The following is a 24,769-nucleotide window of genomic DNA, read 5'->3' as shown; positions in this document are numbered from 1 at the left end:
AGGTGTGCTGCAGGAGGTCGGGGGAGGGTAATTTATTAGCAGGGCCATTGGGGAACATGAGCACTCCCCCCAGCAGTTTGGTGTGCCTTGCCAATTGTCAAAAAAACTGATGGTGTGCCTTGACAATTTTAGCACCTTATCAGTGTGCTGTGAGATGAAAAAGGTTCAAAATGGTTGCTCTAGACTTGTTTTTCCTGTCTCCATGTTTTAGGGATGCTGTATCTAAACGTGTCTGACCCTAGTCACATCACTGATTCAAGCTGGCTTAATAGTCATTCCCTCTTCCCAGGAAATACTGGAAACCAAATTTGTGTAAGGGGAGCTGGAGAGCTTCAATGGAGAATGCTCAATACCCTCATCAAATTTCAAATGCCATGATTCTTTGAGAGAAGCCATAACAGTTAAAATATGACATAAAACCAAAATATGCAGGTAGGGCCTCTCAAGATTTCCTCAACTGACAACCAACATATAACTGGACCGATGAGGAAATGCCTAAAAAGCAGGTTCCTGTATTTGTAAGTGAGCAAATTACTATTATTATATCAGACAACTGACAGCCCAATCCTTTCCAATTTTCCAGCACCAGTGCAGCCATACCAACAAGGCATGTGCTGCATCCTGTGGTTGCTGGGCAGCCACAGAGGCCTCCTCAAGGTAAGGGAACATTTGCTCCCTTATCTCAGGTGTTCATTGAAGTTGCACTGGTGCTGGAAAGTTGGATAGGATGGAGCCCTGAGAGTGCATGAACTATCCCAGGGAAAGGCAAATATTTTGGGCTTTGTACTCATCACAATAAGTCAGCCACATGTACTGGACAGCCCGGTCAGTTGCTGAGATTGGCTGAATTACCCAGTCCACCTGCACTATGAGGGTGTTACATTTAGAGGACCCTACCATGTTGACGGTTTCTTTAGAATAACTGGATATTGACATAGGTTTACCTAAGAAATATTAACAGGAAAAATGCAGAATGCCTGGAATATGCGCTTCTTTAAAGATGGCACTACTTAAGAAGTGGCTTTCCAAAAATAAGGCTATTCCTTGTATAAGGTTCTTTTTAGGTTTTTACAAGTCAACAAAAAACTGCATGCATGTCTGCACAGCTAGTTTTGCATCCAAGTGTAAACGTCCAATGAAAGAATGCAGTAGATGGTTTCTATAGGTATGTTGTATAGTCTGACAGTTCAGGCTACAAGAAAGGAAACACTTAAATGACCTCCACTTACTAGATTGCAAAGAGATGTGAACACAGAGAAATATACTGTGGTTAATAAGTATATGGTGAGTCCCCCAAAGTTCCATGAACCTGGCAGGCATGCAGTTTCAGTTTCACACTGACTGCTGCAATGCAGGTCAACCTTACCCTTTTTTTGTAGCCTGACACAGAGTTGCACTTCTCTCCCAGTTGGACCTGTAATGGTTCAAACACTGCCCAAAGAAAATGAATGAGTAGCTTGGGAGAGCAGCGCATAGATTTGTTTATCAGCACTTTGGTGATAAGCTGTATCTGTCAGAATGGCCTACATTGCAGCTGTTGGTGTGAAGGTATCTGTGGTCTCTACAGCTCTGGCCACAGGTGGGGCTGAAGTAACCCTATAGTCGTGTGTACAGACAGGTATATACACATGCACAAATACATGGAAGCTCACTGGCTTCTTGTGAAATAAATATTGTTCCCTGATAATCCACCAAGCTGGTAGAAGTAACAACGACTTGCTAATGCTTGTTTGGGATCCATATGAAGATCCTGGCTCACAGTGACCAGAGCACCTGTGGCTTAGTGTGAACCACTGCCAATGCTTCCTGTTTCAGTACCTTGACTTTGTTTGGGATTTGGGAAGAGGGGATGAGCAGAAGACAAGAAAATGGCTTCAAGCATTGTCACTCATCCAAATTCTTCCCAGAGCCTCACACAGAGATGGCAGCTGCTCTGACAAGCAAGCAGTTCCCTTGACCAATAGATTCAGCCAGCAAACCAGCTGGAGACCTAGACTTTGAGAATGCTCAGATGCCGGAAACATTCTTCTGTTCGTTTTGGTGCTCTAGACTGAAATTAGGCATGCTGGAAATTGTCTGCCAGAACAGTAGATTAGTGGTACATCATCATCTGCTTTTCAAAAAAAAACATTCTTTCATTTCCAATTTTTCCCCCCAGCCTGAGAAGATTGTTGCATTTTGTTGTTGCTTTTAAGTCTGCCGAACAACAGGCGCTCCACAGTATTCACATTCAGAAGAAGGGCTTTTGCATGGTCTATAAATAAATGGTTGTACGAGACTGGATTCAGACCAGTTTCACCAAAGGACAGCACAAGCTCTACTACCCATACAGCTCCCACAAGTGCTTCTGCAAGTTGCCATATTTTTCAGTCCCAGGGCCTTCCTTGAGTAGACACACAATGGTTTCACAGTAATGTTGTAATGCACGCAAAACCGGAGGCTTGGTCTGATTTTCACATGACTTCACAAGGCTGATTTTCACATCCAGTGTTGAAGGCAAGGCTCTTAAACCCCAATGTGCAACCTACCTGTTTTTCTTTTCTTTATTAAACACCATTCTGAAAGGAGCCTTCTCCTGGAATGTTCAGTACCAGCTTCAGTATTATACATATACAATGAAGTAACAGGCAGCGCTCCCAACGCTTCCATGATGACAAGGTCAGCTTGTAAATTCTGTAGGAACAATCTAGACTTCCCATGTGGCAATCCCACTCCAGCAAAATGAATTGGGGAAGAGCCATCTAAACACTAAAGATAATGCCTCAAGGGAGTAAAAGTTGTAGTCACCAATTCATCTACAGAGTCAGAAACCTCTTCAGGGATGAATGCAGCTACAGTATCCCCAGTAAAGTTTGCAAGTCTGTGGGCAGCACCATCTACTTCCCCTTTTTGAAGACTTCTTCATCTCTGCTCTCCGCAGTTGAAAGTGCAATGAGCATCTGAGCTGCATAGTAAGTGGCCATGATGATGACCCGTGAGTAGGGCACAGGGAAACAGAACTTGTTGACAGCAATGGTCAGATCAGACACCATGAACAGCACGGAGCCAATGCAGGCTGAGAGCTTGGTCCAAGTCCAAAGGTCATTACACAGCTGCACACCAGCCATGGCCCGCCAACCCATGAAGCCAATCAAGGCAATGTAGACAGCAACCAGGTAAGTAAATGGGCCTGAGAGGTAGGAATACAGAAGGGTGTAGCAGAAACTGGACACCAAGATCATCGCAATGCCAGCTTTCAGGTCTAAAGGCTTCATCCCAAAGGCCGAGGAATACAGGATGTGAGTGATGGCGAACATCAACAAACCTGGAAAAAGAGGAATCAGTCCAAACTGAATGAACAAGGAGCATGATGACTAAGGGCGCAATCCTAACCCCTTATGTCAGTGCTTTCCAGAACTGCCATAGCGGTGCCAATGGGACATGTACTGCATCCTGCAGTTGGGTGTCACTCACGGAGGCCTCCTCAAAGTAAGGGAATGTTTGTTCCCTTATCTCAGTGCTGCATTGCCCTTATGTCAGTGCTGGAAAGCACTGACATAAGGGGTTAGGATTGTGCCCTAACTTAGATTGCAAGTGAAACTTTAGAACAATGCAAAGCAAAAAGCATTATTGAAAATATTTATACATCAAAAAGGTTCCAGCCGGCAGCAGCTATTTCCTTTTCAATGCTGTTGGGAAATTCAGAAGAACTGTCGGTTGATTGGTTCACTGAGTTTAATCGAAGTTTTTACATACGGCATCATGTGAAGATTATAAGATTTGTTGGTAATAACATGTTAATTGTACCACAGGGCTTAGTGGAGAATCTACTTTTATTAGATAATCTTATGATCAGGGCACATTTGCATTCCAAGTGTACTAAAACAGCACCATCACTAAGAAGCCAAGTTTCTAAATGCTCACACTAGACTAATCAACTGTATTTCTGGAGAGCAATTGGCTATTCTGTAGAAAATGAAAATTTAATTTGTAAACCAGGGATTTGAGATTTCAGGGTTGAGGGACACCAGATGACAGATCCCACTACCAGTTACATTTCTAATGTTTAGGTACAGCATTAATTTCAAAACTCCATGGGTACAACTGAAGTCAAATAAGAAAGGTTTCCAATCACCTTTCTGGTCTCTATGTTTATTTTCAGTGCAGTGCAGTTACCATGCGGTAAGAACTGATGAAAAGCTTTCTCAGCCTCTGAACAAGAAATACAAACTTAAGATTTAATTTAGATTCATATGCACGGCTGTCCACCATAAGTGTCAATGTGGATGACATAAGTTTATTGGCATGACAAGTATTCTTTAGCTAGAAAATGTGTGCACTTGATAGGTTTCACGACTCAATCCGACTGGCACCATACGCCGCTGGAATGAGTGTTCCAGTAGCGAATGGTGCTTTCCAGCTGTTGCAAAAGATGACAAGCTGGAGTGCGCAGGCTGGCCACCATTGGAAGCAGCTGGGTTCATGCTGCAATAGCCTCCAGGTGCCTGCCGGCCCCAGTAAGTACACATAGGGGGTGGGAGGGAGTCCACAGAATGGGGCAGGGGAAAGGTCAGGTTGGGACAGGGCAGCAGCAGTGTCCCGAATACAAACCCTCTTCCCAGGCTCAATACACCTACACAGGTCCATGTGGACTTGTGCCAGCAATCTCATGGGGCTATTCTGAGTTGACCCACCGGGCCAGCAGAGGTTTAAACAGGGTCAAGGGAACAAACGTTCACTTCTCAGAGGAGGTCTCCAGAGGCCAAAACTCCTCCATGGGATACAGCAGTTGCAGTTTTGGTGCCCCTGCATCACCACGCAGGGAGTTACAGTGGTTTGGACTGTTTTCTTATTAAAGTAAACATAGGTGTATACCCTCACACCTAGAGACTTCAAGGCCTGCATCTTTTCTTCCTCTCAATTGCATTCTGAATGCATTGTACTGCTCTCTGGAGCCACAGCATTGCCATCTTTGAGGGAAGATCAGCTTGTAGGGCTTCACTACATTATAGTGAACCCTAGACTTAATGGACCACTAAGGAGGAAAAGGTGTCCATTAATGCTGAATGTCCATTTAATCCAAATGCATTTATGGCAACGCACATCAGCAAGTACAGAACCTACATGGCTAGTTTTTCAAGAAGCAGATGAGATCTGTTATTTCCGAAGTTGCTAAATCAAGGGTTCACTGTACATGCATACACAGGTTACAAAAGAACCTAATGGCTGCTTTGCCTAGAGAAAAGAAACTTTGGAAGAATGATTTGAAGTAGAGAAGCAGCAGTATGTGGGTTGGGGGGCTTAACCCTTGCCCTCTCCACCCCTTTCCCACTCCAAATCATACGCTTTAGCAGCTTCTCCACCACCATACATTTGGCTTTCATCATTCGTGGATGTGGTTTATTTTTCAGAGATTTGGGCCTATACTTATTATGAAGTATAAAAAGTAATCATATCCAAATGCTTTTGAAAATGAACTGGTCTGAATTTTTTACAGCTGAGTTTGAATCCAACCAATAGTGGGCCTTTGAAGCTTGCTGTGAACTGTTGGGGAGAAAGGCATGAAATTCTTAAGCCAAAGCCTTCCTTCCAATGCCAGCCAAATTCTGGCCACCCCAAATGTATGTGCGTGTGCAAGTCTGCATGTGCGTATCTGTGTGGAGATAATTCTCCAAAGTGAGGAAGGAAAAGGTTTTACTTTGCAGCACTTCTGTCACTGAAAGAAAATCTCATCTCACCACATCTTCTAAAGTGAGTTGTTACTGCAGCAGTTATCTGCAAAGGATTTTAGGATAATTGGATCAGTGCAAATTAGTTTCAGAAACAATAGGGAAGAAATCAATGACCAAGGTTTGATGCAATGCCCTGAGGTTAGTGAAAGCCCTCTCAAACAGAACGGGCTCCAGAATTATTGTGGAGAGTCTTATAAAAAGCCTAATTTGCAAGATTTCTTACATCTGCAAAATAAGCCATGGATGACAGATCATTAATATCCTCCACTTAGAGAACAGCATCTGCTTCCTTCGGATCTGACTCTCCTCACTTTCCAGCCTCAGCACAGCTTGCCAATCCTGAGCCTGACTTTGCAAGCCAGTCAATCCATGATGTGTCAGCATATCTATAACTGCTGCACCAAAGGCCTTGCGCCTAGCTCATCACCCACTCGCTCCTCTGTCCACAAGGTGAAACAACTATCTCCGTCAGACGACAGAAAGGCTTTCCTGCCCTTGTATTCTGAATCAGGTTGCACCTTGGGCTATATGTCACAGTCCATCTCCTTTCAAAACATAATTACTGGAGAAAGCTTCACGCTCCAAACAGACGCACATTGCAGCATGACTTAAATTATGGTCTGATTCCCTGGGGGCTTACAGGCACTATTTTGTCTGACGAGAGATGTCTTTGTTTGGTACCTCCAGGATGCCACACTTTCAGTAATGCACCCTTTTAAGGTCATGTGTGTGGCCATGCACACACAAGCTAGTGGTAGGCGATTGTTTATATAGAGTGTTTAAGGTGGCATGATTGAAGCCCTGTTACCTGTACTGTACATACTCTATATGCTATGAAGTTAATTGCCTGACAAGCATTTTTATTTCCATATAAGGTACTAGATGTATTACAATTTTGAATATACATGTATGGCCCAGAAGAGCATGACCCAGGCCAGTACTGTGATGTGAACTAGAAGCAAGACTGATAGTAAGATCCCACAAGTCTAGAGGAATCACCCCTTCTCCACTCCATCAGATAGATAGCTTGGAGGAAGCCTCTCCTGGCTCTTGGTAAATACCAAGGGTTGCCACACCTTGCTTGCACAGTACATTAACCCTGTGAACAAAAGCCATAAGAATCAGGAAGTCTGGTCAGACGGCAGAGTCCACATGGCAGAAAGATGCATGAAAACAAGGCATCTCTTCTCCTCCCACAGTACTGCTTCCTGCATCTTCAGCTGTGGACTAAAGAGCCAGCTCAAGAGCACAGAAACTTCTGTACTAATGACAGGATTTTTCCCCACATTTTCAGTGCAATAGAAAGCATGTTTACTCAGAAGTAAGCCCCATCATGTTCAATGGGTCTTACTCCCTAGTAGTGCATTTAGGATTGTCGCATTCATTGTCTACATGTAAAGTCTTCACCGCCCAGCAATAACTGTAGAAACTGGTGCACTACTGACCGTGAACAAAGTAGCCCTGCTCTTGCCAGATGAGGAAGGCGTCTCCTACAGCTGAAAATATCAAACCAGCGAAGACTCTGCAGGCGCTGCGATGTGCCATCATGAAATTGATCCCATGTGCCAGCAGGAAAACCCATAAGCAGAAGATAGGTAGACACTTGATGAGGGCACTGAACCAGCAAGGGCTGGAAGTCGGCAGCCAAAGGACAAAATAGACACAAGTGGCTTTGAAAAAGGGCACAAGCTTGGGGCCTTCGCTCTTCACCTGGAACAAACAAGAAGGGAGTTGTAAGTCTTTTATTTTTCAAATAGATCAGTAGAGGCCACATAGAAGCTGTAAACAACACTGCCAAATTATTCCCCTTGGCTTGGGAAGCCTGCTTCCCTTCTGGTGCACAAATCCTGCTGACCAGCAGCAATTTCAAGAACAAAGCCTTCTTGAACTTTACCACACTTTTTCAATGTCACCAGCTGCACAGTCGCAGAACTTTTCCATGCCAAAAAATAAAGGCTTAAGAGATTTTCGTTTATTCCTTGTAAAGTACAAAAGCCTTGGAAATCAATCTTATTCATTATACTGACTTCAAAGAGTAATACAGCTCAGGGCTGATTCATCCACAATTGTCTTTCTTATGTGAGTATACAAGGGTTTTTGTAGGGGGGGGGGGGAACTATGTACATACAAGTACAGTGTCATCTCTCTCTCCCACACACACAGTCTCACACGCTCAGGCACACAGAGAGAGTCAAAAATGACACTGCGATTGAGAGAGAGAGAGAGAACTTTTGTTGGGAACGTGCAACCAGGGTTGTAGTGGAAGGGAAGCAGAGCTCTGGGACTTTACCCAAACAGCAGGGGTTGTGAACTTATCACCCAGGTACTACCATTGAAAATTATTTTCAAAGGACCTTAGCCAAGATCAATATCAGGAGGCAAACTGAGAAATTTGCCTGGGGGCATGTCTAGAGTTACTTCTGAGTAAACATAAATAGGATTGCACTGCAGGGATACAATCCTAGACAAGTGTACCTGGGTGTTAGTTCTACAGAACATAACGGGACTTAGGGTCCAATCCTATTCAACCTTCCAGCATTGATGCCACTGGGGCATATGCTGCATCCTGTGGTGTGGGAACAGTCATAGAGACCTCCTCAGGGTAAGGGAATATTTACTAGACTGACCTGGATGGACAAAGGTAGTTTCATATGCTCAGAACAACTGTGTGGGAAAGTATGGATCACTGGTATTGCAGAATTGAAGATAGAGAACCTGATATCAAGACCAGAGAGTTGAACTTGGGCATCTCTGAGAGAAGAAGGTCAACATTATGCCAATTGCCATTGAAGTTCTTGGAGCACTGCCCGCCTGAAGAAACACCCCGACATTCTTGGCCGTGCACAAATTATATCAGCTCAGATTCAGAAAATAATGTTGCTTGAAACAGCAAGAATCTTACGACTGTATCTCTGTGATCCCCAGGATCTTGACTAGATCCCAAATTTGAGATGATAACAAGTCCAGAAAGGGTTGTGCTAAAATATAGCTCACAACAGCCCAGTTTTGACAACTGTGGAAAAGAAGCAGGATAGTGGATGTGGCAATACCTGGAGATGTGAGAAATGAAGAACAGGAAAAGATCACAAGATATGGGCAGGAGGTCTGGTCTAGAGGGTAGAGCCTCCATTTGCCTGAAGATAACATCCGCAGGTCGCCAGTTCGAGGCCACCGGCACCCTGCGACCTTGAAGCAGCTGACAAGCTGAGCCGAGTTATTCCATCTGCTCTGAGCGTGGGAGGATGGAGGCCAGAATGTGAAGCCAGATCAGAATGAGACACCTGAATGTAGTGGTTCTTGAAAGAAAGAACCTTCTTTCAAATTGTAAAAATCCCTACGGGGATTTAATCAGCCTGCCTATGTAAACCGCCTTGAATAAAGTTCGAGGAGAAAACTGAGGACCAAGAAAGGCAGTATAGAAATACCTGTATTATTATTATTATTATTATTATTATTATTATTATTATATAAATATTTGCACTGGAAGGTTCCAGAGATACCTTTAGTGGAAGAATGGTGGTTAAAGATACTGAACCTTGCAGAAATGAACAAACTTACAATTCTTCTTAAAGATAAGTCAGTACAAAACTTTGTGGACAATTGGAAACCATTCATGGACTTCCTGCATGCAAAGGGAAAAATGGGTCAAATGAACTATGGATATATGATTTTTTCTCTCTTTTTTCGTTGTTGAAAATGCACTTCAGAATAATTATCAGACTGTTTAAGATGTGATACCCTGTACGTTATATGATTTTGTAGAACAAAGAATCAGATCAGAACCATCTGAAAGGTGGTTTGTGCCAGAACCACCTTTCAGAGCGCGATACCATAGTCTTTCGAGACTGAAGGTTGCCAATACCAGAACAAAGAAATGTAGATTGAGAACTCCGTACCTGCCACACAATTTTCAATGTTTTGTTTCTTCTTTTTTTTAATTTTAATTTTAATCTATCTCCAATTAGTATTTCTAACTTACTGAGTCTGAATGTTTTAATCTTTGATCTTTTAAAATAAAACTATAATTTAAAAAAGTATATAAAGATTTGCAATTTGAAGTTGAGAACACCTACAGCAGAAAAAGACTAAAATGGTACCAAAAGACTTTTAAAAACACCAGAACACCCTAGGTGTAAATGAAATCATTACAACTACACTAAGTAGCCTTACTTGGAACAGCACACATATGACAAAAACATCTGTGAATATCCTAGGTCCTTAAGGACCCGATATTCCAGGTCAAATCCAGCCACTAACATCTGGCGGGCTATGCGTAAGAAACATAAGAATAATAATATGTGACAGCTTTAATTTTTTGTTCTGTATGCCACTTTGAGTTAAGGCTGTGGCAAGAAAGATGGAACACAAATGTTTTTAAAATAAAACTAAATGAACACTTGGAAATGAGTTTTGACCATAGAGGTAGAAATCATATCTTAATGGCATGCTATTCCGGCCATAGATTGATTCTGTACAGAACAATGTAGGAGACTGCAAAGCATGTATGCTTGGTACACTGTGTTCCAAAGCTTTCAGAACTAATACAGGCTGGTCAGTACCTATTCATATCATATTATTTGGCCACAATCATTTGTTAGCTTATGATCCTGATCACAAATTTCAGCCATCACCATAAGGCTGCAATTCTGAGCCCACTTGAGTGGGATTCATTTTTGAGTAATGTGTGAAGGATTGAACTATGGATATGTGTAGAGGGACAAGCCTGCAGGATGGTTTTATAGAAGTTTCACACTGGGAAGTCAATTAAATTTTCAGAAAAAGCATGCACTTATCAGCCTCTTGGGTTGAAAACAATTGCTTTCCAGGAAAAGCTGTCCTAAGTCCACACACATCAAGGAAATAGTTCAATCCAGAGTCTGACTAATGCAAGAGAACCTTGAGTTCTCCCACTTTTTCCCCCACACACTGATTTAATTAAGTCAAGCACAATTTTGTACTTTGTGTCACCTTTTCAAAAGCAAAATGCTTTTATTGGCAATCAGAATCAGCCCACTAAATGTTCACGTTGGCTTTGCCAACCAGTGTAATTGGTATCATGTAATAGTTGTATATTGAGTTTAATTGGTTAACTCTTCTAATGTTTGCTTCTTGTTCAGAGACCAATCCTTAGTTTCCAAAAGGTTATGCAGTTAACAGAGGAGATATCAAGGAATCATTTGTCTCAACTCTGAGCTGCAGATACAAATTGGCCATGTTATTGCCGCACAAGTTCCAGATCATTGACAATAAATCCATACTTCAGGAATGATCTGGGGAACATTCAGCCCAGTTCAACTCAATAGTCAATTAATGGTAAACAAGACTGTACTGACATGGTGTCATATACAACAAATTCAAATAGTTGAATGGAGATTAAAAAAACAAAACACCTAAAGTAGAGGTTGGTAATGCGTTGAAGATCTGATTATTCAGGTTCCTTTTTCCAGTGGCAAATTCCTTATTAAGTTTCTTGTCCTACACCGCCCAAAGTCAGGCAATAACTATCTAATATTTATAAGAGAATCAAACTATTTTCTATAGCAAGGGACCTCTTAGAACATTAACAGAGCAATCCAGATCAACTCTTCGGCTAGCGCAAGTCCCCTGCACCAGCAGCAGCGGACTTACCATAGACTGAGATGGGGCAAAAGCCCCAGGTGCCAGCTGCAAGGACCCTGTGGAAGCCTCTCTGAGGCTCCCGACAGAGGCAGAAACTATGCTTCTGGTTTTCCGGAAGCACAGTTTAAAGTGTTGGGGAACCTCACAGAGGTTTTCCCAACACAGTTGGAGGTTGCGCAAGGCTCCGTGAGCCTCAGGTGAGGGGGGGGTGGCTTTTTGAGAAAGGGGGGCTGGCAGCAGCCTATGGAGCGCCATCGCAGACCTTTGCCCCGGGCACGGGGCAAAAAAGCTGCTGTGTACCAGCTTATGAGAGTCGCAAACATGCCATAAAGCATGTTAGCAACGACTTAGGAACCAAATAGGCATGTGCCAACCTGCTGGCTCTGGATCCGCAGGCAGAGGTGTGTTTGAACCACCTTAGGGCAACCAGCTCCGGGGGTAGAAGGGGACAGGAGAGTGGGATGGGGGTGTTTTGGGAGGAGGGCGGCCCAGTGGGCGGACCAGGCACCATAGGCTAGATCCTAACCTCGTCTCAGCCAGAGTGGGCTGCTTGGATTTGCGCCAGCGATTTTGCTGGTGCAAATTCAAGTAGCCCCATGGGGTGGCTGGTGCATGACACGGGGGAAGGAGAGTACTTCAAGTTGTGCTCCAGCCACCTCCTAACCTGTACTGGATTGCCTGTTCCAGTGAAGGTTAAGATTAGGCCGATAGCCTTCAGGAATACTTGGCATGTGACCTGAGTAATATGATAAGCACATTATGATATGCACCTGACAAGATATGCACATTCAAGCTTCCCGTTCCCAAGTGGTGCAGAACAGCCTCTGGCTACTCAGATTTGCGCTACCTCCTGAGGCACCAAACCTGCTGACCCGCCTGCTCCAGTGTAAGTTAGGATTGCACTCTTAGCCCCACAACTGGCTCTGTGGCATTATTGCTTCCTGATTCCACAAAAATAGGAGCCATTCCAACACATCTAAGCCTTACTCCTCAGCTGACTGAAGTGTCAGAGCTGGCAGTCAGCAACACTTGACTTTTTTAAAAAAAAGAACAAACCACAGCTATTTGCCAGAGGAATATAATTAAGCCTTTGGCAAGAGGCCCTTGAAAGTTTTGGGTACTGAACTTCAATGTATTGCTGCAGTAGTGTACTTGGCACCAAGAATGGGTAATTCAATGGATGTGCAGAGAATGAAAGAATCATGGAGAATTAATCAAATTGGTATTAAAAAGAGCCTGTCTGTCAAAGGAGGCGAGAATTCCTTTGCAGCTGTGCATTGTAAGAAGTTTCTTTATGCCCAAATGAAAAGGCTATTCAGAATTTCATGAAGTAAACTATTATTTAAAATAGTTGGATAGACTATTTTTTAAATTGTTTTTATCATATATCAATGTTTTTAGTATTGTTTTATCATTTTATTTGTAAGCCACCTGGAGTGCCCTTAGTGGGGTAGAAAGGCGGGGTATGTATAAATAAATAAATAAAAATTATCATAGGACCCTGTTGCAGTTGTTTTTTCAGTGATACTTCTTACCAGGTTTTATTCTGTGTGGATCTCTTTAGTCCATATGCTATGGCCATCTTGCATGAAGCCTAAGCATTCCTAGGTCTGGTCAGCACCTGTATGGGAGACCTCTTGGGAACCTGATGCATGTCATTTTGAGTTCCATCATGAAAGAAATGTGGAACATAAATAAAATGTGATAAAGCATAATCTGTACATGTATCCCTCACCATGAGTCATTCATGCAGATAAAACCAGAGGCCAGCTGGGCAGAAGAGAGGGGTAAAAATTAATACCCTAACTTAAAAATGGGGTGCTTGCAAGTCAGTTCACCATTCCTATCCCCAAGTGTCCCATTCACTGCATCCCCGTAGACAGATTTCATGTTCACATGCTTAAGCTTAGTTACGCCAGTTCTCTAAACAGATAGATAAATATCCGTGAAAAGAATTTCTGGAATGCCTTAATACAGGGGTGTCAAAAACAAGGCCTGCAGACCAGATGCAACCCACAGAAGCTTTTTATCCAACCAGCCTCTCCCAGCACCACCATTATCTACTCTCTGCTGCCAAACTGCACTGAGGTGCCAGTACTGAAAGGCAACCTGCATGATAATTGGGCTCTCCCATATCTTGAAAATGTAATCAATATTTGCATATTTTCTGCCATTTGCAGCTAATGAGTTTCTACGTGAGAAAAAGAGTGCTTCTTTCTGGTCATGACCTGCTTAATGAGATTATTTCTGGCCCTCAGCAGGCCTCAAGAAAGCTATTCGGCCCACTGTATGAAATGAGTTTGACACCCCGCCTTAGTGGTTTTCCAGTTCCTTGATCTCTCTCTGTTCTTGCCTACTTTATTATTTTTTACACTGAAAAAAAATGTGTTCTTCAAGCCCATCCCTACCAACAGACAGAGTGAGCACATGCTGAGGCACCATTAAAGAGTAGCAAAATAGTCATTTATTTATTATATTATTATATTTCTACCACATTTAGAGTTTCAGCAGGAAGCGCCGAAATGTCTTGGGCTAGGCCTGGAATTCGTAGCTTAGCAAATCAATCGACAGCTATAGAAAGACCCTGAGACGGATCCTAATGAAGATTTTCCAAGCTACAAAGCACACAGTCCCCAGAGACACTGAATTATTGATATCTCAACCTTCAGCAAAAAGAACACAGATTGTGCATTAGGAAAGGAAAAGGAAAAGGCACTGTTCTCTCAGGTTTCATTATATTCTAAATTTTGACTTGCAGAGAATACTAGGCTGGAGGAACGGGTAATGAGATACAGAGATTCTAGGTCACCATTTCAATTAGCCTGATACTGATCTTCATGCAGGGGGTAAGTACTGAAACGGAAGACAAAAGGTGCTTTTACCCCCTTGAAGAAACTAGAAAGATCATGGCATCCTATAACATGATTAGGGCCACATGTATTTTGCCATTTATGATAATGCAATGAGGCCTCCTTAGAGTTGCCATTACATTTTGTCTGAAGCAAAATTCAGGGCAAAGTGAATTCAGGGCAAAATTCTACCTTTCTTGTCTTAGCTTACAATTAACTTTTGAAAAACCCCTGTTTTACCTGAGGGGTGTTTTATCCGAGGGGTGTTTTATCTACTCAGGTAAAACAGCCAAACTATTTGCTTTTCTGCAAAAAGTTGTGACTTGGATTATAACTCCAAGGGGCCTCAGAGTCTACAATAAAAAGTCTGCAGATTAGTATATTTGTTATTTACACATGTTCTCAATGTGTAAATAACAAATATACTAATCTGCAGACTTTTTATTGTACCCAGTACCCATGCTGAAGTTTAATTTGCATACTTAATTCTGAACTGAATTATGCAGAATATAGGTTTACATGATCCAGAAGTAGAATGTTTTGGGAACATAGGATGCAACAAAGCACTGAGACTAGATTCCATCAGACCCATACTTGAAACAAAATCAATTTCAACATTTGGCAACTGGCTGCCTTGGGCCTGATCCTGTACAGATCCAACAGAATGAGGTGGTAAAACCTACAACTTGGCTAGATTAAGGGCCCAATCTTATGCTGCCCTGCCATAAGTGGTGAAACTGCTGCCACTGTATCCTGTGGGACCAGAGCTGCAGCTGGAGGTCTCCTTGGGTTAAGAGAACATACACTCCCTTACCCTGATGATTTTTATTGGCAATTTAAACACCTCACCTATTTGATTTGATTTTGGAGCTGCTACTAATATTAAAGATGTATGAGCTATCTTTTCATGTATTGTTTTGTTATTGTTGTTATGCTGCTGTCTTTTACCGCAGACACCTGCCTACAAGTCAACCTCACAGATAAGTCGAGGGCAGAGTTTAAGCAAAAAATCATGGAATTTTCTATGACCCTTGGATAAGTCAGGGGTTAAACTTAGGGGGGTGTCCGACTATGGTTTTGACTGATTTTACCTGAGGCCAGATCCAGAAAAATAACTTAACACTAATTGTCACCTAAGAACTGTACAGTTTCTAATTTATTAAAAACATAGTAAAAAATCATGATACATTTTTATTCTTTTTAAATTCTGGTCACCACCACCTTTCTGTAAACACTATTCGTGCACTGTAAACAACATACCAGTAGAACAGTGGTTCCCAACCTGGGATTCATGTACTCCCAGGGGCACTCAACAAGACCTTTAGGGGTTCTTGAAAAAGAATGGCATATGGCAGAAAAAGGCAGGTCATGCTTCAGAATGCTTTGCAGGGCCAGCAACGCAGGAAGGAGGTTAAATATCTGGCTGTGAAAGCCCCACCAGTAGCTAGTTTTTGGTCATCATGTATGAACCAGTGATTGAAAACCAGCACAGTAAAAAAGTTGAAACGTAATATGGAAAGTGATCAATCACCCAGATTTCTCAGCACACTTTGGTGAAAACAGTGCAAAGGCAGAGTCTTCTGTTCTTCAAACAGATAAAAAGAGAAAACACTGTGATGAATACATGAATTCTGGGCTTTCACAGAGAGGAGATGAGGGCTTGTATTATTAATTACAAACATTTTGCTAATATGAAGGGTACAATTTATGGAAATGGGCTGCCAAGGGATATGCAAGTGAAAAAGAACAATGTATTTACCTTTAGGTGTACAGCCAACGTCCACAGCCTTGATTCATTTTGTGAGATCTACATATCTAGGCTTCAGTTAACCCCACGTGCATGCACACACCCAGATTAAGGAAGGCCATTGTCCTTGTTCTCATTTCCTTCTCTAATTATGTAAATGGATTTCTACAGAACCTCAATGACAAGACCCGGAAATGTTTGGGTACAGGCTATTTATTCAATAAGGGTGACAGTTTTAGCTCTTGGATAATTTGTCTGGAGATCTGTGAATGTTGACTCTTAAAGCAACAGAATAAAAATAGTACATCAGAGTAAAATAGTGCATCAGGACTTGCTAAATGCCCTAACATTTAGGGCATGTCCACAGCATATGGCAATAGTGAGATCCTGAGGCGTTAAGAAGAACAACAGCCCAATCCAATGCTTCCCAATCTCCAGGGCTGCAGAAATGGCAACCACTGCATCCAGCAGGGCTAGGAAGCAGCACCAGGTCTCCTCGGGATACAAGACCTTATGATCCCTTGTGTAAGGCCCAGGCAGCCCCAATGGGTCTCCTTGGATCTGAACCCACTATTGAGTGAGTACAGAATTGAGGAGACCTGTGTTGGGTCTCTTGGACTAGGAAGGGTGTCAGGATATGGCATTAGAGCCTGCTGCTGTCTCCACCATCCTCTGGTCCCACCTTCCTCCCACACTTTCCACCACCCCGGAACGCCTAGCCCCACCCCTACTCACTGTTCTGCTGCCCAGCACTCGCCCAGAGCTCTGGGTAGCATTCGACTGGCCTCTGCCCAGCACTAATTCAGAGTGGGCTTGCACTGAGCCGGCACAAGCAACAGCCTGGCAGTAAGCATCACCATGTTTGCAGCACTAAGCACCAGCACTGGGCTGGCATGCCCCAAGTTATTCTCAACACCTTTTTTCCCCCTCATCTCTCATCCCCCTCATCTCAAAAAGATAGTTCACTAGGCCTGCTCCTAAAGCTACTCTTAAACCAGACATATTGGCCTGGATATTGTAATACTAACTAGGGGAAAACAGCTTGTCAGCTGCTCCTGCCACCCACATTATGAGGTCCCTCAGACCAAGGTGGAAATAAAGTCCAGCAATAAATTTGTTCCTTCCTCAAAAGTGACTAAGCCAGACACTAGTCTTTACCAATTCTCAGGTTCATTCCCCAAAATGTGTCTGCACTGAAATTTTAGCAATATCTGCCCCCAAATTTGAGTTGTGTTCTTGAATGCTCCTTCGCTTGGTCCACAGGGCCTGTTGCAAACATGATCATTTATCAGACAGAATCCAAAAACTTTGTGTTCATGTGAAAACAGCGCTGTATGCACACAGTAGGGGAGGGCTGCTAGATTATTTTCCCCAGGTGGATCACCCAAGCCAAATCACATACCATTCTAGAGGGTTCTCCCAATCCTCAAAAGTGACTTTTCAAGGACACAAGAAGCTGAGGCAGAAAGGAGGACTAGAAAATTTTGGTGCACATATGACCTTTTGAATTCTAGGCATTACTCTATATTAGTGGTTCTCAAAGCAGTGGGTCATGACCCACCACAGAAACAAAAATGGTCACTTTCCCCTTAAGGGGAGTGACCCATAAATGGGTGTCCCAACAGCGCCACAGCGATCACAGCACCACAGGCATCCAGGCACATTTCAACATACCTGGGTGGACTGTGCAGCCTCCCAGAGGGTCCTGAAGGCTCACAGCCCCCTCCACCAGTCTCTCCTCCACTGCAGTGGGCTCCGATCTGCAACCAGAGCCCACTTCCAGTTTTGGAAACTCTGGGCTCTGGAGCTCCAACCGCAAACTGGAAGTGGACTCCCAACTGGAACCCACTGCAGTGGAGGGGAGGCTCATGGAGGGGGCTGCAAGCCTCCAGGACCCTCCAGGAGGCTGCACTGTCCACCCAGGTATGTTGAAATGTGCCTGGGTGCCTGCGGCGCTGTGATCACTGTGGCGCCATCAGGACATCCGCCCCATCCCAGTCCCTGCCCCCGTCAAGACTCACCAGTGCTTCTCAGACTCCCAGAGAGTTTGAGAACCACTGCTCTATATTATCATTATTGAACACCATCAATATACAAGTCCCTACCCCAATGACCTTACAATCTAAATTTAGATAAGGAGAAATGGTAGGGGGAGAAACAACAAGGAGGGAGGGAAGGAGGAGCATAGAAAACAAGAAATGAATGTGAGCAACTGCAGTAACTTACATACGTGTTTCAGCTGGAGATAAGGGGTGAATATGGACAAACAACTTAACACATGGCAAAGATGCCCAAGTTTACAGTGCATGAGAATGAGTAGCAGGAAAAATATATATATACCACATCAACAGTAATAAAGATGATCAAGCAACCTCATGGGATATAGCCTAACCAAGTAGAAAGGTGCTCATGTTTATTCACCCAAGGATTCAAGATTTGTCAAGATTATCAGGGGTTTCCCAAGTGATGATAGTCCAAAGAACATATGGCACTCCTTATTTAGTTTTGCTTCTGATAGCTCAAGCCTGAATTCCGCATAAAACTGTACAAACTAAAAATAGCCTCTGTGCTCTATTGCCAACAGGAAATTATAGTTCTGTTTAAAGTACAAGCAAGCCTTTTCTCCCTTGGAGAAGACAGGAATCTCTTATCTCTGATTTGCCTTCAAGCATTCTAAAATCCTGCTTGCGTCTATTTTAGAGCATTACTAGACTGAACTCTCCCACTTTGTATGCTTTTGGCATGTTAGAGAGAAATGTAACTTATAGTGCTGGCTTTAAAAGTGCCAACACAGACAATAGCATAGCCACCTAGCAGGAGAGAGAGATTGATTCTTAGGACCCAAAATGCTGCTGTCTGAATTTGAGAACATATGGACGTGATTGCAGAAAAGGCTGCCGTTCCAGCTGCATTGTTCCCAACTCAAGAACCCAGTTCAGCAGAGCAAATCCAGTTTCCTCTTGGCTTTCCAATTTGTATGACAGCCACAAAGTCTGTCAGGGGCACAGTCTGAGAATGCATGATACAATTGCCTCACAGGTCTAGCGGTAGGCAGTGCTTGGATACGGGACTGCCAGGGAACATCACGCAAGCCACCTGTGATGGACAAAAGGCAGGGTATCAATGTAACAAAGAAGTTGAATGCTGGTTCTCCCTCCCCCCCTCCCCAAATTCTTCAGACAGGCTAGTTACTTTCTTGTAAAAAAAAAAATTTAACTGCCACATGGGCATTATCCATTATATATTCATTCTTTGTTTTAATCAGAAAAATTGAAAAACAGTTGCAGATTTGTTTCTGGACTGGGGGGGTATGTTTGGTGATGTCAGGCATTGACCAGTTGGCATCATCTATGGCCAGCTTTTGCTACAAACTTGTACAGTTTGGCCATGACAGAACAATGCTTGTGTACTGACTCGTGAATGCAGGATAGGTGCTTCCAAACCAGTCTCACTGCTCTGTAAATAGTTTTTTTCTTTAAAGTCTTCCCCACTAGAGAAGAATTAAACTGTAGCAAACTGGTGAGGCACAGATACTTCTGCTGCATTGCATATCCTTCATATCAAAAGCTTTCAATGCTGTCATACCCAAAAGAATGAGACAGAAAAACAGGGAGGAGTCCCAGTGAAGAGAACTCCAAAAATAAGCTTCTTGGGTTGCCTTTGCAATTCCTAGGTTTAAAAAACAAAAAACTTCAGGGATGGGTGGTGGTGGTGTTAAGGCTAAAAGCTACAACAGGCATGCCAGATTCTATCATACATAGCCAGTTGTCACACAATAGCCTCTCTCTCTCCATGTGGCCATGTTACCTGTGCACATGATCATGTGGAAGAGTTTGGTGGCATGAACTTTGGTGGTTCACAGATGATGAACAAGCCAGGTAAAGATGCAGGTTGGCTGAAGGAAAGGGCACAGAACAGATACCTATTTATAAATCTAAGAGCTGCCTTTGATTCAGTGTCTCATGCAAGACTCTGGAATAAACTGAATTCTACATCTATGTCTAAAAGATTGTTAAAATTAATAATGAATTTAAATACTGGAAACTCCTTATATGTTAAAGAACAGATACCTTGTCCTAAGAGGCAGACAGCTGAAGAGAAGATGAGTAAAGGTGGCTGCAGCCAGGGAAGTAAAAGAGGCAGGAATGAAAGAAAAGTTTAGCAAACCCAAGGGTCTTGGAAAAGTCTTCCCCAGGGCCCAAGAACAGGAGTTACTGTATGCAGGAAGGAAGGAAATTCTGTGCTCTATGAAAACTGGGTCAGAGAGGCAGGGAAATACAGTAGGGTTTTAGATTTCACATATGGAATTGGACTAAGCAGCAAAATCTTTGAATCAAATTGTTAGTAGAACATTATCTGCTGCTGGCTTTATTCTAATTCCGCACATTATCCAGAAAGCGCATTCAGTATTTCACACTCCATGCTAATGTAGTAACCAGCTGCCCAAAGCTAAACTGGTATACATCTTGCCTTACAGCCAGCACGGTCTAGTAGACAGTGCTGGTTTTAGACATAAACGAGTTTAAATGCCACTTCTGCTATGTGCTTTTTAGGGTGAATTTGCACATACCTGTATTGCAATCAGTAAAATTACAGGACAGCAATACTGTTGGGCCAAACATGACATGATGGCTCCCATGTTTTTAATCCCAGACATGTCACACTCAAACAGGAATGGGGGTAGATAGGAGTAAAACTTCAAAGAATGGGTCCATGAGAGAAAAGGGTGCTGAAGCGACCCACACCATCTCAACCATCTCAACCCACTACACCATCCCTAACCCTACAGTCTACCTCCTGAAGGAGCTTTCCTTCACCAAGCTTTTGAAAATGCAAGTGAACCCTACTGGGAGAAAAACTACTGGAAAGAGGGACAGCAGGGAGGTAAGCTGCAAGCAAGAGAGGGGTTCTACAAAAGACTGAGGACATGACCGAAAGAAATGTGAGGAGCTTATGCATAGGGTTATCAGATACAAAGGGGAACAGAGTGCCTATACACCTTTAACCATTGCATAGAAGAGGAAATTTTGGCAACTCAACATGGAAGTGTTTAAAAAGCTGCACCTGCCAAAATTCCCTCTTCTATGCAATGGTAAAAGGTGTATAGGCACTCTGTCCCCCTATGTATCTGGTAACTCTACTTATGCATACAGTTGGAGTTGAATCAAGGAATTGTAGCATTTTATCTTTAGCTGAAAGAGCATTGGCCTACTTCGAAGGATCATTGTGAAGGTGAATGAAAGACTCCAATATTGTTACATGCCTTGATTTTTCAGGACAGGGTGGGCTTTTTAAATAACAGTTGAATTGCTTCATTAGTTACATGCTAGTTTCCACCCATCTAGGCTCTAACCTCCTGAATTTTAAACAGATAGGAAAGGAATAGTGTAATAATATTTCTTATTTACAACACACACATACAGGTATGAGATGCTGCTTAATAACAGGGCTTTAAAAGAACTAGCCCCACTCACAAGATTACAGCCTAAAAGGAGTGTTATTTGACTGTATCTAAACATAAAATTATTTGTCCAGTTGAATATTACATATTCCAAAAATCATTCATCCTGTAAGTCATCACATTTATGAAGGAGACACCAAGTTGACCTGAATTGTTCCTGGAATGCTTTCAGATCTGGATGAATGGAGTTATCTGTTCATGGAAAAATTATCAACCAACCTACTATGTGCAAGCTACTATTCTTAATAAGCAAAACACATTTCCCCCAACTCTCTCCCCAAAAGTCATGGGACCTGGACAATAGTTCATAAAACGTGTTTCGTTTGGGTGCAGATATAATATGATTGGCAAAAAACTCAAAACAAACCCCAACCCAACTCAGGCAGTTCTGTTATCTTAAACCAGTTGCTAATGAAAGGCTCCTCTTCTAAAAGCACACAAGACTACGAGAAGAGCCTTGCTGGGACAGATTGAAGGTCCACTTAGTTCAGCCTCCCGTTTCAGAAAGTGGCAAATCAAATACCTCTGGAAAGCCCAGAGGTGGGGCCCGGACGCAAACGGCCTGAAGGCAAACAGTAACCAGTATTCAGAGACACATTAAACTTTGAGATAGCATCGGTGGCGTCACTAGGATTCATGTCACCTAGTGCGGGAGGCCTGCGCGTCACCCCATGCAGTGGGCAGGGCAACACCCCAGGTGGTGGGCGTGGTGATGTACCATCGCCCCACCCCCACTGGTTTTTTGGCTGTACTTTTTGATAGAATACAGATATTTCAATGTGGTTTGTTTCATTGCATTCTGCATGAAATTACGCATTGATTGATATATAACATGATGGTATTATTCCTCCAAACTCTGATTTTAGTGATTTTGAAAACTTGTAGAGTCACACACATACACCCCATGTCAACTTACTAACACCTTATTGCAGCAGTTCTCAATCTTCTAGCACCAGGACTCACTTTTTAGAATGACAATCTGTCCAGGACCCATTGGAAGTGATGTCATGGCCAGAAGTGACATCATCAAGCAAATTAAAATGAAGAATTATAAATAATTAAAATAAAATAAATAAATAAGGGGGGGAAGCTGCCTTCTGGAGCATTTGTTGTGCTCCAGGTCCATCAGATCACGACCATTCTGATGTCCTCACATTCCCCTTTGCCTGGCCTGATCACAAGCCAAGGCACGCCTGCCTACTCATAAGTAAACATGACCGTGTGGCTTAGTTTCCCTTTCCATAGGGCTCAATACATTCGCAGATGGGAGGGAGGGACATCCTTCTTAGGTGTTGGGGGGGCTGCATTCATTGGATCAGGACTATTCTGGTGTTGTTGGGTACCTCTCAGCCTGCCCTTTCCGACGCACTAAGGTGCGTTTGCCTACTCGCGGGTAAACGCATGATACGGCTTGGTTTTACTTTCCATAGGGCTCCATGCATTTTTTGGTTTCCGGTTTTTTGGACATAACTTTTGAAGGAAAGGAGCTATTTCACTCTGGTTTTTTGCATTGCATTCCGCTGGAAATTTCACATCCGACGGTATATGGCATGATGGGGTTGCTCCTAAAACCATGATTTTAGCGCATCATGCCCCAGTGCATGTCACCCCCCTTGCGTGTCACCCGGTGCGGTCCGCACCCCCAAATGACGCCACTGGGTAACATCTAGTAATCATGACTAGTAGCCCGGGATATGCTTATCCTCCATGATATTGCTTAATCCACTTTGAAAGGCATCTAGTGGCCATCACCAGATTTGGTGGCAGCGAATTTCATAAATTCATTGTGTGCCGTGTTAAGCATTTCCTTTTGTCAGTCCTGAATCTTCTGGCAATCAATTAAGTAGTTTAAGCCAGCCAACTACTAGTCTAGTCTAAAAAAGGTAGGAAGGGGAACATGATGTAGATTTTTTTTCCCCCAAGACAACAGCTTTTTTCCTGTGCTTTAATGTGTCAACCCACAATATGGACACTGCTGCTTTTTTTTTTTTTTTAATTGTGATACATGTAATACAATGAATATATTGTAAATCAAAGTGTAAATACAACATTATGTGTTAGAGGAGAAAAGAAAAAAGGAAGAAAAAAATCATTGATGATACATTATAAATAACGTAAGTTTATAAAATTATGGAAAAAGCACAGAGAGGAACTTTTTCTCCCTCTTGTCTACCCAGGAGATGCCAATTCTGATTGCTGCTCAAAATGACAGATGGGTTTGCTATCCTCTCCCCATATGAACATAAGAGTCCTGCTGGATCACACCAAAGGCCCATCTAGTCCAGCTTTCTGCGTCTCACAATGGCCCACCAGATGCCTCAGGGAACACCATTCTAAGTATTGCCACTCCCAGGCATCTGGTATTCTGAGGTAGCCATCCGGCCCAGTAGTGTTTTCTCTAGTTGGGAGTGGTCCTCCAAGCTCTCAGGCAGTCTTCCTCAGCCTTGTTACATGGTGTCTTTAAATAAAGATACCATGGACTAAACCTTGAACTTTGTAGTTGGAGAGTATGAACAGTGCCATTGAACTACCCCAGAAGCCAACTTATTGTTGGCATCCTTCAGTCTCGGAAGACTATGGTATCGCACTCTGAATAGCGTTCTGGAACAGAGTGTCCTCTCCAGTGCGCAAAGCCTGGGTAAAGTAGATATGGAGGATAGACTGTTTCCCATGCAGCAAATCCCCCCTCTCCACTTCGCTGAAATGGTCCAATGGAAAGGCAGAAGCCAATACGGTTGGTTCCAGCGACGTCGCAGGAATTGCCAGAATGTGACTGTGTTTAGCCATGAACTGCCTCAGGGACTCCGGCTCCGGATTTTGCCTCGAGGTTGACTCCTGAAGCCTTTTCCATAACTGGATGTAGCCACAAGGCAGTGGAGGTTTGGGATCAGAGTTTTCCTTCTCTCAGATGAGCTGCCTTCCCAGGCTAACGAGTCCCATCTACCTGGTGGCTGTTCAGTCGCCTCTTACGACAAGTACAGCCAAACTGAGGGCCTATTCTTATCCCCAGCCCTCAGGGAGGCAGGAGCCAACTAAAGGCCAAAATAAACATGTCAAGGGGGATCCATGATGGCTAATGTTGTCTTAATTAGCAGCCTCATGTGGCTGCTTGAGAACTGGAAAAGTGGTGCAAGTGGGAGAGGGTGTTCAATCTCTTCCACCCTCAAAGACACTCCTGGGGGAAGGTCCCTCATCTTAATTTTGTACTGTAAGATACAGGTTTGCATCAGCATCAAGAGCCATTCAGCCTCCAGCTTCTGTCCCAAGCGTCTCTTTCTCGCAGCTGTTAAGCAATCAAGGAAATATCCTTGGAAATATCCTGTAAATCTTTAACAGGAATGTCACTCCTATATCACAGTGAGAGATGCATTCTTCCAGCTGA

The 24,769-nt window shown here is 43.2% G+C and overlaps 1 protein-coding gene across 1 annotated transcript; it reads right to left on the bottom strand.

The window, feature by feature from the left end:
- Positions 1–2,876: 2,876 nt before the first annotated feature.
- Positions 2,877–11,342, bottom strand: TMEM86A (transmembrane protein 86A). The gene is made up of 3 exons (XM_066611183.1): positions 11,322–11,342; positions 7,157–7,421; positions 2,877–3,304 (listed from the first exon to the last, which is right to left on the bottom strand). Exons 1-3 carry the CDS (start codon positions 11,340–11,342, stop codon positions 2,877–2,879), a joined length of 714 nt encoding a protein of 237 aa, XP_066467280.1.
- Positions 11,343–24,769: the final 13,427 nt, after the last annotated feature.

This window comes from Tiliqua scincoides, chromosome 1 (assembly GCF_035046505.1).
Source record: "Tiliqua scincoides isolate rTilSci1 chromosome 1, rTilSci1.hap2, whole genome shotgun sequence".
NCBI classification, from domain to species: domain Eukaryota; kingdom Metazoa; phylum Chordata; class Lepidosauria; order Squamata; family Scincidae; genus Tiliqua; species Tiliqua scincoides.
Note: the sequence above shows the minus strand (reverse complement) of the source record. Positions and strands in the feature narration are given on the sequence as shown.